Source organism: Aegilops tauschii, chromosome 2, assembly GCF_002575655.3.
Source record: "Aegilops tauschii subsp. strangulata cultivar AL8/78 chromosome 2, Aet v6.0, whole genome shotgun sequence".
NCBI classification, from domain to species: Eukaryota; Viridiplantae; Streptophyta; class Magnoliopsida; order Poales; family Poaceae; genus Aegilops; species Aegilops tauschii.
In genome coordinates, this window is record NC_053036.3 from 574,935,815 (window position 1) to 574,953,972 (window position 18,158).

Below are 18,158 nucleotides of genomic sequence, written 5' to 3' on the forward strand. Positions count from 1 at the left end.
TACACTACACTGCAATGCTTATCCACCTCCGTCTGAAGGGGGTTTTATAGGTAGAGAGAAGAAAATGGCGGGAAAGAACGACTGCGGTATGGCGGAAAAGGGTTGGCGGGAAATGGGTGGCGGGAAACGGGTGGCGGGAAACGGATGGCGGGAAATAGTTGGCGCGAACATATGGCGGGAAAGGGTTGTGCGAAATACGTCATAGTTTTACAAAAAAATACCAGGGATCATTCGGAAAATAATGGTGGCATGCACCAGTCGGCCCACAGCAGGCCAATTAGTCCTTGTCGGCCCACTGTAGGCCTATCGGCCAACTGCAGGCCGACTGGACCCTGTCGGCCAACTGCAGGGCGACTGGACTTGATCTGGTGGCCGACAGCCCAATCGGCTAGCAGCAAGCAGATGGGCCACCAGTCGGCCTGCTGTGGGCCGATTAGGTCCAGTCGGCCTGCAGCGGGCCGACGGTGTATTATTTTTGAAAATTATTTTTTCAGCGTAATATTTCTGTAATTTAATAAAAAAATATATTATTTAAAAAAATTAGCGATTTACGCTTCCAAAGTTTGGCATCCCGGTTACTAGCCACATCGGAAGATTAAAATAAACAGGGTAAACACTGTAACATATTTACAAATAGAGGGTAAAAGGTGGAAGTCACTCTAATTTAATTGTATGCTTCTCAACTCTGTGTCCAAGACTTTTGGGTAATTTTGTGATTTTTGGCTTCATGAATCGTCAATGATATTGGACATATTGTAGATGTTTTAAAACTAGTGGCCGTGATATTATGGAGATATCATAAACCGGAGATGACTTGAGGAACCATTTTAGTGTTACAGTGGATCTTTTTTATTGCATTCTTAGAAATGTTTGAGTAATGTGCCAACGACCACATAAATAAGGCACAAATAAATCTAACAAACATCAACCACCCCTAAAATTTGCACTCGTAGTAAATATTATATTGTTATATAGACCGTTGATGGAAGTTCCCCCCAAAGAGTCTCCTCCACATAGAGAAACACTGAAGCCGTCATCAGCAAAAATAACCTCCACCATTTCTCCAACATCCTCCGCCAATATTTTGAACAACTGCAAACTGTCACAACATATTTCCCATTGCACTGAATAATAATATCCTTCTGTTGTAATCCCGCTGTTTTGATAGCCTGAGATGCCCGCTTGATGAAAAACCCATCCATGACTTCATAAAACGACTTGGGAACTTGCCCCCAAGCCAGACACCAGGGAAGCTACAAATTTACACTAGAAACCGTGATGGTCGGCCTACAATACTTGCCGGTTCTCTTGAAGTGATCAACACTTTAGAAGACGTTAGACGGCAGGAAAGGAGCATAATCCAAACCGTGCAAAAGCATCTAGATGACCGGAATTCAGCGATTTCCGTTCATTTCGGTCAAAGGACTGGAATTTCCTTTTTAATTTGATTGAGATTTAAATAATACTCCTTCCGTCCCATAATATAAAGGCGGTTACTTTGTTTTATAAACTAACTTGAGTTTTTGTGTACTACCACAATTGCTGAATATTTTGGCCGATAGATAATTTTATCAGTGTGTACCAAATTAAAACCATGATCCCGACTGAAGACTCTAAGTCCTAATACACTATTAGTACGGACTATATTTGCCATGGAATCTTACATTCACCCCTAATCTACTACGTACATTGTAAGTTGTAGTAAGAGGTGTACTGAAAGAAACCTCTAAAATAAATGCTAGAGAGTGGTTTTTCTACACCCCAACTTGGTGCACCCACGCAAGAAAACATAGCAAAACATTTAAAAAAAATTCCGAAACTTTGTGGGAATGATCATCAACAAATGTTACGGGCACTTGCAAAAGTTTGGTGGTCAAAAAACATTCGAGGAGCTCTGTACAAAAAAGACAAAATCACTGAAAATAAGTCAAAATGTAAGTGCACTGTTTGAGCATATTTTGTAATTTTGTATTTTTTGTCCAGAGCTCCTTGAATGTTATTTGAGCATCGAACTTTGCAAGCACCCGTAACATTTGTTGATGGTCATTTCCACAAAGTTTTAGAATTTTTTTGAAATGTTTTGCTATGTTTTTTTGCATAGGTGCATCGAAGGTGGGTGCATCCACTACTTTCCCTACTAGAAGAGAAGGGAGGAGGCGTTGTGCTTCTTCTACCTCCGTTAGAGAGAGAGAGAGAGAGATCACGAGTCTAGGGCTCTGCTCCAACAGTTCGTCGGCCAGGGTAGGCAGCAGGATGCGGACGAGGAGACCAAGGCGCGACATATGTGGCATGGCGAAGTTGAAGAGCCCATCATGGTTGTCGAGGAACGAATCAATCGTGAGGCAAGCACCGCCGGCCTGGGGACTGAAGAACCACGTACTCAGAAGTTGAAGCGCGTCGCCGGGGGGAGGGATACCATTCTTGGTAGAAAACCCCAACGAGGACGAAGGGGCGGCGCGCCGTCTCGGGCCAGATGCCGAGGGGCCGGAGGAAGACCGGGTCCGTGAGGAGCTGGTGCCACCGCTTGCACGTCGCTGCGGAGCGGAGGAGGTCCTGGAATCACGGCAGACGCTCGAAAACGTCGCGGAGGATATGGTCCGCGAGTCCATCGCCGGCGGCGGCGCGTGCCTTTGGCCATCTTGGCTAGTCGGGCTTTTTTAAGGGTAACTAGGGATTTTATTGAAAGTTCACGGCATCCAAAATACAAGCAATCTCTGGCAAAACCGCTAGCCACACATGGCGGCGCACCGCGAGAGACGCAACTCCCTTAGCTAGCGAGTGGGCCTTAAAATTATTGACTCTACTCTCGAAACGGAAATCAACAGAAGAAAAATTATTGCTACTAGTTTGAATTTCTCTAATGATAGGAGCATAAGATGGAGAACCTGCAGATTTGATGTTTGAAATCACTTCTGCACAATCTGAGGCAACGACTAGATCCTACAGATTCAAATCCCAGGCTAGGGCTAGTGCTTCGCTGCATGCTTGTGCCTCCAGACTTGCCGGATCGGTGAGGCCATCAAAAACCATCGCCGAAGCACCCAAAAGTTTGCCAAATTTATCACGGCATACAACTCTTGCCGCACCTTTGTCTTCTAACGTTGACAGGCCCACATCACAGTTAAATTTTGCAGCCTCGCCCGGAGGCGGTAACCACACTTTTGCTGTCGGCTGGATCGCTCGTGCCTCATTTGCCCTGGCTAGTCGGGCTATGTTGGCTAAATCTGATCGGCCAGTTACAAGTCACACGACCCCCGGCCCCTTGCAATTCTTGATCCCTGATGGGCTGGGCCAAATATGTGATGCAAATAAAGGTGCAACAAAAAAAATGTATTTCCTCCATCCGGATTATTTATTTCTCGGACAAGTATTTTCAAACGGACATGGAAGTAACGTGCGACGGTGTGAGCGTCCACCCTGCGTGCGGTACGAAGGTGACTTGCGTCGACGAAAAGGAAAGCACCGGCACATATACATGGAGACAAGGAAGAGGTGAAGAATAAAGCTAATTTTTTTAAATAATACATTTTTAATTAATTTTCATAAATATTACGTTGGGTAAATTTTTTTCAAAAATAATACACCGTCGGCCCGCTGCAGGCCGACTGGGCCTAGTCGGCCCATAGCAGGCCGATTGGACTCCAGTCGGCCTACAGCTGGCCGACTGGCCCCTGTCGGCCCACTGTGGGCTGATTGGGTCCTGTCGGCCAACTGTGGGCTGACTGGAGCTAATTAGCTCGCTGTGGGCTAATTGTTTTTGCAAAAAAAGTAGGCATAAAAAATATATGTTTTAAAAAATGTTAATTATGTAATTAAAAAATGTTAAGCATGTATAAAAAAATGTTCCTGGTGTATACAAAAAATGTACAATATATATGCAAAAAAGTTGACATAAAAATATGTTTTAAAAAGTGTTAAGCATGTATTTAAATTTGTTAAATGTGTGTATAAAAAATGTTCCTTATTTATACAAAAAATATAGAATGTGTATGAAAAAAAGTTGACACCAAAAAAATATGTTTGAAAAGTTGACATTTTTTCAAATACATGATTAAAAATTGTTAAATGTGTGTATAAAAAATGTTTTTATCTATTAAAAAAATATAGAATGTGTATGAAAAAAAGTTGACACCAAAAAAATATGTTTGAAAAAAATGTTCCAGTTCCATACAAAAAGAGCAACCAATCATACTTAGGTCCGTGATGCTCCCATACCGGATCCGGAGCTGGAACATTTTTTTATACACGTTTAACCTTTCATTCCAATACATGAAACATTTTTGTATACTCGTTGAACATTTTTTCAAATAAATGATTAACATTTTTTTTCAAACATATTTTTTTAGTGTCAACTTTTTTTCATACACATTCTATATTTTTTGTATAGATAAGGAACATTTTTTCAAATACATGATTAACATTTTTTTCAAACATATTTTTTTGGTGTCAACTTTTTTTCATACACATTCTATATTTTTTGTATAAATAAGGAACATTTTTTATACACACATTTAATAATTTTTAAATACATGCTTAACACTTTTTAAAACATATTTTTTATGTCAACTTTTTTGCATATATATTGTACATTTTTTGTATACATCAGGAACATTTTTTTATACACATTTAACATTTTTTAATTACATAATTAATATTTTTTAAACATATATTTTTTATGCCTACTTTTTTTGCAAAAACAATTAGCCCACAGCGAGCCAATTAGCTCCAATAGGCCTACAGCTGGCCGACAGGACCCAATCAGCCCACAGTGGGCCGACAGGGGCCAGTCGGCCAGCTGTAGGCCGAGTGGAGTCCAATCGGCCTGCTGTGGGCCGACTAGGCCCAGTCGGCCTGCAGCGGGCCGACGGTGTATTATTTTTAAATTTTTTTTATCCAGCGTAATATTTATGAAAATTAATAAAAAAATTGTATTATTTAAAAAAAAATAGCAAGAATAAACACACGACGTATGCTTCTCTTTTGCGTGGCAGAGGAACAGACCCTTGCCTGCGGCGCCACTCAAAGCGATCCAGCAGCTCGCCCGGCCCTATATATAACGAAACACACATGATCCATCGTAATGTATCGTTCACAGACGGGGAAACACCAAACTAAAGTGTCGCCATGGTGGACGCGCTGATCGGGCCGCTGGTGGGGAGGCTCCAGGGGCTGGCGCTGAGCCAGGCGCAGGCGCTGGTGGCGGTGAAGAATGACATCGGGAGGCTCGGTGACAAGCTCATGTTTCTGCAGGCCTTCCTCCGCGAGGCCGACGCCAAGCACCATCTCTTCTCCGACGAGATCACCAGGGTGTGGCTGAAGCAGACGCGCGACGCCGTCTTCGACGCCGAGGACGCGGTCGATCACTACTACGTCCAGGTCGACATGTCAAGGTGAATACTTCCTCCGTTTCCCACAAAGAAAAGTATACAGTGTATCAGTTATACTGCATGTACATATATGATTTTCACTGTTCGGACGTACTCCCCTCTCAAAAATGCTACACCTACGTAACCTGCTTACTTATTACGCTTCTTTCCTTCCTATAAACTAATCAGCCCCCCTAAATTTCACGAGGTGGGCCTGAGCCTTTTTCTCTTCCAACCAAATCATGCCACTTCAGCTCGTACGTAAGTTTCGTAAGGATTTTTTTACATACTAGATAGCAAAGCTCCTCCGCTCTTCATGTGTTCTGAAATATCCTTCTTTCTTGAAAAACAAGAAATACACTCGGCCTCTGCATCATTTAATGCACACATCCATTTATTAATAAATATTGAGTAGTAGCAATCTTCAACAAAAAGAAAAGGAAAACTACATGTCCAAAAGACACAACCGGACAAAAAAGATAAAAGGCCTACATATATCCTAGTATTGGGTTCTCATCCAAACCGGCTATACGTATCCCGTGCTACCGCCTCCTCTCCCAATGGTTGCACCCACAGGCCCTCACGTCCACATGACGAAGTAATGATTACGTACGGATCCATCTAGGTGTTGGAATACGTAGTAGAAAACCAAGAATAATCGTCCTACGATCAAACTAAGAACACTATGAAGATGCACTAGCGGTTTAGATCGGATCGCTGCCAACTTTGAGTTGCAGCAGAAGAAGAGTTGGTGTAGATCGTCGATGAAGTCCCTCGAACCGTTCAGGTACGATCCCTTGAACTGAAGACCGCAAGAACGGCCTCTCTACAGATTGCAAGTGTACATGCTTCACGATCCGGCAGCACTTCGCCATCCGGAACTAACCGACGCCGGAGAATTAGAGGGAGAAGGAGAGGACCGCACAGGGCTTCTCTGTTATGAGGATTAGAGAGATCTAGGTCTAACTCGAATTAGATCAACTCCTTTTTTTTGAAAAACTCAAGTTTTATTCATTAGTACTAAGTAGTACATCCTTTGTGAGGATCATTACAATTTCATTTAAAGGCTCCTCAAACCAATTGGAAGTCAAAGAAAATCTAGCTAATCTAGCAAGCTCATGAGCTACTTTATTTGCTTCCCTATTATAGTGCTCAAATCTAGCAGTAACAAAATCACAAGCATAATGATAACAATCATCGAAGATTGCTGCCGTCGCACCCGTCGACTATCCTTCGTCATTCATAGTTTCAATCACCTCCATATTATCCGAATTTATAACAAGGTGATTGCATCCCGCCCTTTGCGCCAGCGTTAGACCGAATTTGAGAGCTAAAGCTTCCGACATCAACACATCCGTGCAAAAATCTATTTTCTCATTCCCTCCAACAATAAACCTGCCTTTGTCGTCTCGAAGGATCGCTCCCATGGAACCCCTAAGAAGATCGTGATCAAAAGAAGCATCAACGTTAAGTTTAACGAAACCTCTTGGAGGACAAGACCAGACCACCTTCTTCATCGACGCCTTGGGGGAAGATGCATTAACAATTTTTTTTGTTCAGAGCAAGAATCCCCATTGAGATCTGAGTTACATTTTGAGTTTTCTCATTGTGTACCAACTTCCGCCTTTGCCACCATAGATACCATGCTGAAATAGCAATCATCTCACATACATTGTGGTAACCCAATATCCGCAAATCTTGATCTGGTAGGAGTGGTAAATACTCCATCACCGCCTCTCCCGCACGATCAAATTCACAAGCTTTATCAATAATATCATCCATCCACAGCCTTTCCAGACCTCCTTTGCTTTACTACAGCGGAAGAGCATATGTTTTGTATCTTCTAAACCCTCCGAACAAGTCCGGCAGATGGGTGAAACCTTCATATGTCTGTTAGCTAGTGTAACCTGACATGGGATTGTACCATGTAGCATATGCCATAAGAATTTTTTTACTTTTGCCGAACAGACCAACTTCCATATCTTACTCCAAATGGGGTTAACTGTGGTTCGCCCCATCCCATTAGAGTGTTTTAATTTGCTTCCATACCGGTGGTACCACTCCATCGAATAGGCTGATCGAACCGAGAAAATACCATTTTTGTATAGTTTCAGGCAATGAAATCTTGTATATCATGTTGCGGTAGGGGAACTGAAAGAATCCTTTGTACATCAATTGGCCACATAGTTTGTCTAATCAGGTCTTCATCCCAAGTATTAGAAGCAAGATCAATGAGATCACCTACCTTAGTTAACATGTTACCTCCCTTAGGCGTTACAATTTTTCTAGTTGCATAGCTTGGAATCCAGGCATCTTCCCAAATATTAATGTTGTGTCCATTTCCCACTCGCCAAATATAGCTACGTTTCAGTGTATTTGTTGTGCCTACCATAATACTTTGCCATGCAAAGGAGGAGTCTTTCTTTAACTTCGCATTTAACAGATCACCATCGGGGTAATATTTTGCCGTAGGATAGAAGCTCACAAGGAATCATGATTATCCAACAGACGCCATGCCTGTTGGGCGAGCAAAGCCAAGTTAAAACAGTGGATATCACGAAATCCTATTCCTCCTTGATTTTTAGGGACACACAATTTCCACCAGGACATCCAATGCATCCTCTTCCGACTCTCCTCGTCTCCCCACCAGAAATGTGCTATCGCGTCGATGATTCCTTTATAATTTTTTTTAGGAATTTTAAAGATCTACATTGCATAGGTGGGTATGGCTTGGATCACAGCCTTGAGCAGGATCTCCTTTCCCCCGGTAGACAATATTTTTTCCTTCCAGCCATTGATTCTCTTGACAACATGCTCAATTAGAAATTGGAAACAGTCTGTTTTATCTATCCCCACATTTGCTGGCAGACCCAGATATTTATCGCTGAGGGCCTCCGTCATTATATTCAGTGTAGTACAAAGTTGTGCTCTAATCTCCACCTTCGTGTTGGGACTAAAGAAAATACTGGATTTTTCAACGCTAGCTAGTTGTCCCGATGCCTCGCAATATAGATCGAGCGCAACTTTCAGAGGTTCTTCACTTTGTTTGTTGGCTTTCATAAGAATTAATGAATCATCCGCAAAAATAAGGTTTGTTATCGGTGGGGCATCTCTACATACTCTTACACCTGATAGTTTTCCATTTTCCTACGCATGTGTCAGTAGGGCATCCAAGCCTTCAGTACACAACAAGAAAAAGTATGGTGACAACGGGTCTCCCTGTCTCAAGCCTCTTGTAGGCTTGAAACTCTCACTTTCCTCCGTATTGATCCTAACTCTGTATTCAACTATTGAGACGCATTGCATAATAAAGTACACCCATTCTTGACAGAAGCCCAATCTCAACATAATTTCTTTCAGGAAAGGCCACTCTACTCTATCATAAGCTTTGTGCATATCAAGTTTTATAACACACAAACCTTCTCTCTTATTCTTGATTGTGTGAAAACATTCATAAGCTACTAGAATATTATCCGTAATCAGTCTGCCAGGCACAAAGGCACTTTGAGTGGGACTGATCACCTCTGGCAGAAGGACCTTTAAACGAGAAGCCACCATCTTTGCAATTATTTTATATACCACATTACATAAGCTTATTGGCCTAAATTGGGCTACCTTTTCCAGTGAATTAACCTTTGGAATCATCACAATTGCAGTATCGTTCCAACTGGCCGGGATGGTACATGTATTCATTGCTTGCAGGACCTCCTCTATCAGGTTATCACCTAGCATGGGCCAGAATCTTTTATAGAAGATAGCATGTAGACCATCTGGACCTGGGGCCTTTAGATCCCCAATATCGAATAACGCCCTGCGAACATCTTCGGCAGTGTAAGGGGCTAAAAGAGCATTGTTCATCTGAGTGTAAACTCTCCTACGAACAAGGGACAAAACCTTTTGGTTTGGTTGTTGAACTTCCTACGTGAAGAGTTTTGAAAAATAATCAGTTATATGATCCTTCAACTCCTTATCTTCCTTCCACACTCTCGAGCCATCTAGTAATATTTAAATATTATTCCTTTTCTTTCTGGCCATGGCTGCGTTATGGAAAAACAAGTGTTACGATCCTTGTGCATCAACCAATTCGCACGGCCTCTCTAAAGCCAGAAGATTTCCTCTTGGTCCAAGAGGTTCTCAATTACCACAATAATTTCCTTCTGAAGGCAGTGGGATTCAGTATTCATTGGACCACGCCTCAGTATATCTAACTCCTTTTTTAGTTTATTAATTCTCCGCTTCAGACTCTTAAGAATTTTGCGGTCCCACCTGTGTAAATCGGCATGCACGGCTCTCGTTCGGTTTGCAAGGGAAGGGCCAATGCCTGCTAGCTTTGCTTTTTCCCAAGATGCCTTAATGATTTCATTAACCGTCTCTTCCTTTAGCCATTTAGCTTCAAATTGTTTTACACACCTAGTTGGTCGTCTAAAAATGTTATCATCCAAATAGTCCATGTCCAGGACCAACGGACGATGGTTAGAGTGAACATGTTCTTCGTTGATCACTGCCGCACGAGGGAATTTATGAGCCCACCCTACATTGCACACTATGCGGTCAAGACGCTCTCGAATATCACCTCTACATTGCATGAGGGAATTAGATCAACTCCTAGTTAGAACTAGAACTACAGAACTACAGGAGGCTTCAAAACTTGTCTGTGTCCCAAGGGCCAAAAACCTCTAGTATATATAGGTTGAAGGGAGGGGAGGGGCGCCACAAGGGGGAGGAGACTCCTCCCCTTGCGCCGGTCCTATGGGAGGAGGAATCTTCCCCCACTCCAATTCGGCCCCCTCTAGCTTGTCCAACAAGCTAGGAGGTGCCCCCTTATGTTATTGGGCCCTAGGGCCCAATAACTCTCCAACACTTGGCTTTTTTAAAATTATTTGTTTGGCTCGTTGATATTTAATTGATGATAAAAACCTCCTAATCAATATTAAAATATTTTATTATTAATTTAACATCTCTAGAAACATTTTCCACCTATATATCAATTCCCGGTACTATCCGGTAAACTCTGAAACTCTTCCGGTAACCCCAAAACGCTTCTGGTTTCTCTTGAAACTATTTATAATATTCCCCAAAATATTTCGTGAATATATTCTCATAACTCTTGCTCCCCTAACACTCAACCGATCATGATTCCCTTAAACTTGTGACCCTGTAGGTTCGGTAAAACATAGACATGAACATAACCCCTTTCGTTGAATGACCCATAGCGGAACCATGGACATCCCTATTGATCCCTATGAATACACTAATGACATTTGAGTGAACCTTTGGTTATCATGTGCTATTCTCTTTGCTTCGCGATACTGTATCCTCTTGAGTCATTCTCATGCTCACTATACCGGTCTCCTCGTTACCGCTTTACTCTTCTTCCTCATTGAAATGTTCCGGCATCCCTGTGTCATAGGCACCTGTGTATGGCAAGACGATGATGGATGCTGTCACACCGAGAGGGCCCTAAGAATATCTCTCCATCGTAGGAGGAGGAAATGCCACCCTTGAGCTATCTAGCCCTTTGTTAAACTCTTCGATGAACCTATATGTTGTCGTCATGATCGTCGTGTTATGGATGACGTTTGAGCAACTCTAAAGTTCATCGTACGGTAATAAATGACTACGATATTCTCATGGTTTAAGAAACTAAAGCATACATTAACTCTCTATATTATGTCAATTGACTTGTTACGATAGTATCTCAAAGTACGTCAAACAAGTTAGGTCAATTCAATATGATTGTTCTTCCAACGTCATATTCTCAAAGTTGTTTTGGGACTATCGTTACTCTTAACGATATCCCAAGATCCAGAAAACTTGATCACAAACCACACTTGAGCTATTCCTAGAGGCAAGACTAGGAATCATGTTTTACTGTTTATCATTCCACACGTGCATGTGAGTTGCACACCGAATCGCATATCCCAGGATCATAACAGTTATAGCATAGAATATAAACTTCTTAATTATAAACATGTGAATAAATAATATAATATATTGCCTCTAGGGCATATTTCCAACACCAGACGCTTTGTAGATAACCTGCATTTTTTTGGAATCTTTGTCAAGTCAAACACAAAATCATTCCAGCTGTTTCAAATAGCCCAAAGTAATGCACAATTTTTCACACGAATTTGCTCCACAGTATTGGACTCTACCCCACCTAGCCAGTTACCAAAACAAATTTGATATGCTAGCCGGTAGAGAAACATTAAAAGACACATGAATAGTACGCCACACGAGCTTGGCGAGCGGGCATGCTAGAAACAGATGATGAATTGTTTCCTCTTGGTTACGGAAACAACATTGTTTACTACCTTGCCATCTACACTTAGCCAAACTATCCTTGATGAGAATCACATCATTAGGCACAAACCACATGAAATTATAAATCTTTAAGGTGAATTTGATTTTCCCTATGTGTGGGGATCGGATAACAGGTCCAACATTAATCAATTCCGTGTACATTGATTTAACAGAGAACACACTAGAAGAAGTTAATCTCCATCGAAAATAACCATGCTCGTTAGATAAGGTGACCTCCATCAACCTTTGAATTAAACTGAGCCACGCAACCCATCTTTCCCCAACCAAAGAGCTCGTCTGAACTGGGTGTTCAAGGGAACCGACCCCAATATTGTGCGCACATAAGAGTCCTTACATTGTACAATATTATGAGGCACTTAATATTGTATGGCTAGAGGTGTATCCCGAAACCAAGTATCCTCGCAAAATCTAGTGGTGCGCCCATCTCCAATAATAAACTTACCCTATTAAAGAAAGTAGCCTTAGTCCTCATTAAGCCCTTCCAAAAGGGCGAAACATTTGGCTGAGTCGAGACTTGAGGAAAAGTCTTGGAGTGTAGATATTAGTTACGCAACAATTATATCCACACTTCATCTTCCTTAGAGGAAAAACGATATAGTCATTTAGCAAGTAGACATTTGTTTCTCATTTCCAGATTCTCTATGCGCAATCCTCCTTGGTATTTCAGCCTAAACAAAATATCCCACAATCCTAACCTATACTTTGTCTTACGCTCATCACTCTGAAAAAGGATGATCTATAAAAATCCAATCTTTTGCGGACCCCTAGGGGTACTTCGAAGAAAGAAAGCATGAACATAGGTAGACTCATAAGCAACTGAGTTCACAAGTACCAGCCTGCCTCCATAGGACATAAGTTTGCCTTTCCAACAACTCGGCTTCATTTCAAACCTATCGTCAGTGCATTTCCACTCTTTGTTCATTAATTTATGGTGATGGATCAGTATGCCTAGATAACTAAATCTCACACCTGAACAACTATCTATAATTATTCCCTTCCTCCTTGGCATGTCCAAATAAGAAAAACTCACTTTTTTGGAAATTAATTTCGAGTCATGATAGTTCCTCAAATAGACACAAGACCAACTTCATATTTATCACCTTGTCCATATCATGTTCCATATATAAAAATAATAGTATCACTAGCATATTGTAGGATCGAGACTCCCCAATCCACGAAGATGTAGGATTGACCCTCCTACCTATTCATTCTCTTTGGCTCTACCAATTAGAACTGCTAGCATATCTGCCACAATATTAAGCGGAACCGAGGATAGCAAATAACCCTGACGCAATCCCTTCTGGAAGAAGTGACCCATGTCATCACTGACCTTAACCCCAATGCTACCTCCTCGTACAAAGGAGTGAGCACTTAACCATATCACAGGCCTTCTCAAAATTAACTTTGAAAATAACTCCGTCAAGTTTCTTCGTGTGAATTTTATGTAATGTTTCATGTAGAACCACAACACCCTCTAGTATGTGGCGTCCATGCATGAAAGCAGCATGAGTCGGCTAAACCACAATATGCGCAACCACCATTGGACGATTCATACTCGCTTTGGTAAAAATCTAAAGCTAACTTGGGAATACAAATGGGTATGAAACTCTGAAGTTGACATGGAGTATCTAATCTCAAACACAAATGCACCCCTATGAACAGTAAATTCTAAACAAAAAAGTAGAAAAAAAAGAATCTGGAAATTTTAGTGTATGAACATCAACAAAAGTTCTAACATCCTGCAAAAAATTTACTTTCAAAAGACATATGTGGGTCCTGTACAAAAATTCAAAATTTGGGACTCAAAAAGACATATTTTGGAGCACTCATTTTTTGGCATACACCTCTATGGATGTATTTTTTCGTGGTGGAATTTTGCAGGATGTTAGAAAACTTGTTGATTTCCATAAAAAACAGACTTTTATTTATTTTTTTTACTATTTTTTCAAATTTACTATTCATGCTGGTGCATTTCGATATTAGAATTACACTTTCGGTTTGAATTATGCAATTCTAATGGCCTCTTCTTTCTTAGGCAACATAGTAGTTGTCCCATGGTTAAGATTGAACAACTGTAGCTCGCCCTTAAATAAGTCATGAAACATAGGCCTCAAGTCCCTTAATAGTGCCCCAACACCGCCAATAGAATTCCGCGTGGAAACCATTTGGCCCAGGTGCCCTATTATTCTTCATCTGCAAAATGGCCTCGTGTACCTCCTTTTCGGTAAAAGGGGCACTAAGCACCTTATTCTCCTTCAAACTTAACTGTGGTCCACCAAGTTCTCATACAGAGAAACAAAATTGTCCACTGGAGCACAAAAATGTTTCATATAATAACTGGAGATGTACGATTTAAGGTTCTCTTGGCCTACATTTGTACCATTATCATGTTCAAGTTTGAAAATCCTAGTTTTCCTACGTTTTATTTTCGCAATAAGATGGGAAACCGAGTGTTCTTGTCACCTTCTGTAACTCATTTAAGCCTTGCCTGTAGTGCTCATTTAATCTTCTCCTCTCTAAGAAGCTTAGCTAGACTCTCTAGCTTCTCGCTTGGCCGCCTTCATCTTAGCTTTAGTATCAAGTTCATCAATCAGGAGAATTCTTTCTTTTCCCACCTTATAAATCCCACTAGCATTCTTAGCCCAACCGTGCAAAAATTGTCTAAGATGCCTAATTTTAAATTGCCATATTTCCACATTAGTCTCCCCTCTAGTTTCTTTACCCAATTCCCTGGCCACCGTGTCCAGGAAATCATCTCTTTCAACCATGATAACTCGAAAGAGACGGCAGTCTTGTTACCCACATGAACCGCCTCATTGGAATCAACAGGAAATGGTGTATGATCCGACAATACTCTTTGGAACGCTCGCACCATCACAAGTGGAAATTTTAGTTCCCAAGCCGCACTGGTTAGACCTTGGTCTAACTTCTCATAAGTTGGAATCTCAAGGCTATTAGGCCAAATATGTTGGTGACCCATGAGATATATATCCCTTAAGTCAAGACTTTCAATTATAGAATTAAACATATAGGATCGACGACCATGGAAATTATCAATGTTTTTCTCTTCCTTTATAGGAATGATTTTGAAGTCCCGTACTACCACTATGGGCAACCTCTCATTCCCAAGATACGTTCCAAATTTTCAAGGAAGTTGGGTCTGTGCTCAGGCTGCGCCGCCCCATAAATCGCAACCAATGTCAATTGAAAACCATCAATTTTTGAACGCACATGAAACTTGTCGACAAACTCGCCCACCACCATCTTTTGACCATCAAGAGAACCCTTATTGACCCCAAGTAAGATCCCGCCAGATGTTCCTCGACGAGGGAGGTAGTACCAAATATAATCCAGGCCTCCCGAATAGTGCTCAAGAACCGAGAAGTAAAGTTAGATCTATCGGTCTCAAACAGAGCGATAAAATCTAATTTTTACTCTCTAAAAGTATCCGCTAAGAACCTACGATTAGCCAAGTCGAGAAGACCTCTGATATTCCAAAAGATTCCTCTCATTTTTCATGAGGGAATTTCTATTTGAACTTAATCATGTTATCACGCCGCACCACGGAAAGATCATTAACCTTGCGCATTCGTGCGTGCACATGCTTCTACTGAGATGCACGAAACAAAACTCCGTATGACTGTCGTTATCACGAGTGTCCCCATGAGTGTGGGAAAGATTCACATGATCTTCCAACTGCTGAACACTCTTAGGTACAAGATCCTCGCATAAATACTCAATAGCTTGAATACCAGCTCACTAACTTCACTCTCCTGCAAGGGCTTAGTTGTCGCTGTATTTTTTAACATGAGCATAACTTGATCATCCTTGGAATCTATCAACTCGTTAATATGCATCACATCCTCTTGACTCTTAGACCCAAGAGAAACCCCAATAGACACTCCATTATGAAAATGAAAAATCTCCTCCCATGAAAACTTTAAAACAGAAACTTGGTATGGACCAACATACCTATGGTGGTTTTGATGCCATGAAATTTGGCCGCCTACATGGCACGTGCCATCTGTAGTGCATCAGGATCATGTTGCACTTGATCCCATTGACTCACACGCCTATCTACCGAACGTGGATCTGGGATCCCACCAAAAGCCAACACATCCACCTCCTACACAATGACTAGAGAAGCACCAATCTACGACAAGATCGGTGATACCACTAGCTCTGACGCACCCACAACACCTGTTGTAGTTGCTGGTGCACCAATAAGTCGACGCGCCCTAACGTCATTACTGATCCGGTCGTCGTCCTCACAGGAGTAGCCGAACCAGCTATCGGCCTAGCAGCATCAACCATCAGTGTAGTGGTTGGCCGAGTAGCAGGCGCCGGTGAAGCAACCACAACAATTGGTGTAGCACAGGCCGGTACAACAGGAGCCAGTCTAGGAGTCTAACCTGGGGAGGATGAGAGAGAGGCCTTAGTCCTCGGCTCCTCCTACTCCCACAAGAGTTTTTGGATTTTCCTGAAGAGGAAGGGTGATGTAGCACAACAGCAGAAATTATTTCCCTCAGTTAAGAACAAATGTTTGGCGAACCAGTAGGAGTCACTAATCTAACAATTTTGGAAGTACCTGCACACAGACAAATAAATTACTTGCACCCAACAAAGGTAAGGGGATTGTGAGTCCCCTAGTTCTTGCTAGCTACAAGATTAAAAGCAAATAATGTGAGGGAAAAGCGGCAAGAAAGTAAAAAAGCAGTTGTACGAGTTTTTGTATTGATGGAAAATAGACCCACGGGCCATTGGTTCACTAGAGACATCTCTCTCGAAAGCATGTAGTGGCATGGTAGAAAAATTACTCTTGGAAAATTGACAAAATAGTGCAAATTATAACTATGATCATTCATGGCATAATCTCACATAGTATGTCCTTGATAAGTAGACCGCTAAACCAACTACATTTACTACTATTATTCCACCCCAACATGCATCTCAAAGTATTAAGTTCACAAGTAACAGAGTAATGCCATAAGCAAGATGACATAATGTAGATAGAAGAATGTGACGCCCCCGATTTGACTGTACACTAATCATATACGCAAATGTGTACGATCAAGATCAGGGACTCACGGGAAGATATCACAACACAACTCTAGACACAAATTAAAATAATACAAGCTTTATATTACAAGCCAGGAGCCTCGAGGGCTCGAATACAAGCTCGATAGACAAGAGTCAACGGAAGCAATAATATCTGAGTACAGACATAAGTTAAACAAAGATGCCTTAGGAAGGCTAGCACAAACATCAAAGATCGAAGAGGCAAGGCCTCCTGCCTAGGACCTCCTAACTACTCCTGGTCTTCGGCAGCCTCCATGTAGTAGTATCCGTCGGCGGTGGCATCTGGCTCCAAGGATCCACCATATGGTTGCAACAACCGGAAAAAAAGAAAGAAGGGGAAAAGGGGGTAGCAAAGCAACCGTGAGTACTCATCCAAAGTACTCGCAAGCATCAAATCTATACTAAGTATGCATTGGTATCAAAGGAAGGGTTGTATCTGTGGACTAAACCGCAGAATGCCAGAATAGAGGGGAAGGCCTAGTCTAGCAAAGACTAGCGTCTTCAAGCAGCTCCAAGCATCTTGCAGCATGTAGAAGAGTAACAAATAGCATATTGTAATTAGCAATCATGTTGTAACGCCCAGAGATCCTTCCTCGACTCCCTGCGAGAAGGCAATCCCGGAGCCAACATATCCATCTCATATCTCAAGTAACCAGTTCTAGTTATAATAGATCAGGATACAAGTCTGAACGTCTATTACCGTATTCGAATAGATAACTTCCCTGCAGGGGTGCACCACGTTACCCAACACGCTCAATCACTCTAGACGGACACACTTTCCTGGGTCATGCCCAGCCTCGGAAGATCAACACATCGTAACCCTACCTAGGATCAGCAGAGAGGTCCCCGCCGGTCTACATCCTAAGCACTCCGGGGTCTGGGCCCATCGCCCGTTGCACTCCGGGTCATTGCGTGCAGGGCGATACAGGCCACCTCCACTGGGGCGCCAGCCAGGCTGTGCCGCAATGCTGAACTGGACGTCTGACAAAACTTCGGCTGATACTGCGACGTCAAGGTCCATAACTATTCTCGCGTGGTGGTTAGTGCGTAAAGGCCAAAGGCCAACTCAGAACAAATACCCAAACCTGTTAGTGCATTGGGGGCTCGCGGAGACGATTAGAGACTCATGATAATGTGACCCCGTCGCCCCGTCTCATGGTCTTATGGCAAGGGCCCAGAATGCCCGGCCGTGCCACATAGAAAACTCGCGGGTGCTCTACGGGCCCGCCCGACTTTCACATCAACTCGTGGGTACCCCTCAGGGCCGACCCGACTTCAACAATGGTCTCAAGCAAAGTCAAGGTAACCGTGTGTCCAAACATCAAGGGGAAAACCCGAGGAATCACCCTCGGTGGATTCCACTTGATGTAATCATCAAGGTGAACGTAA

At 42.3% G+C, this 18,158-nt stretch overlaps 1 protein-coding gene across 1 annotated transcript in view; it reads left to right on the forward strand.

Moving 5' to 3' along the window:
• The first annotated feature begins 5,112 nt into the window (after positions 1-5,112).
• Positions 5,113-18,158, forward strand: part of LOC109762324 (putative disease resistance RPP13-like protein 2) — a 37,020-nt gene continuing 23,974 nt past the window's right edge. The window contains exon 1 of the mRNA XM_020321160.4: positions 5,113-5,390. Within this exon, the coding sequence (XP_020176749.1) occupies positions 5,125-5,390 (266 nt within the window). The 5' untranslated portion in view covers positions 5,113-5,124. The remainder of the gene's footprint in view (positions 5,391-18,158) is intronic.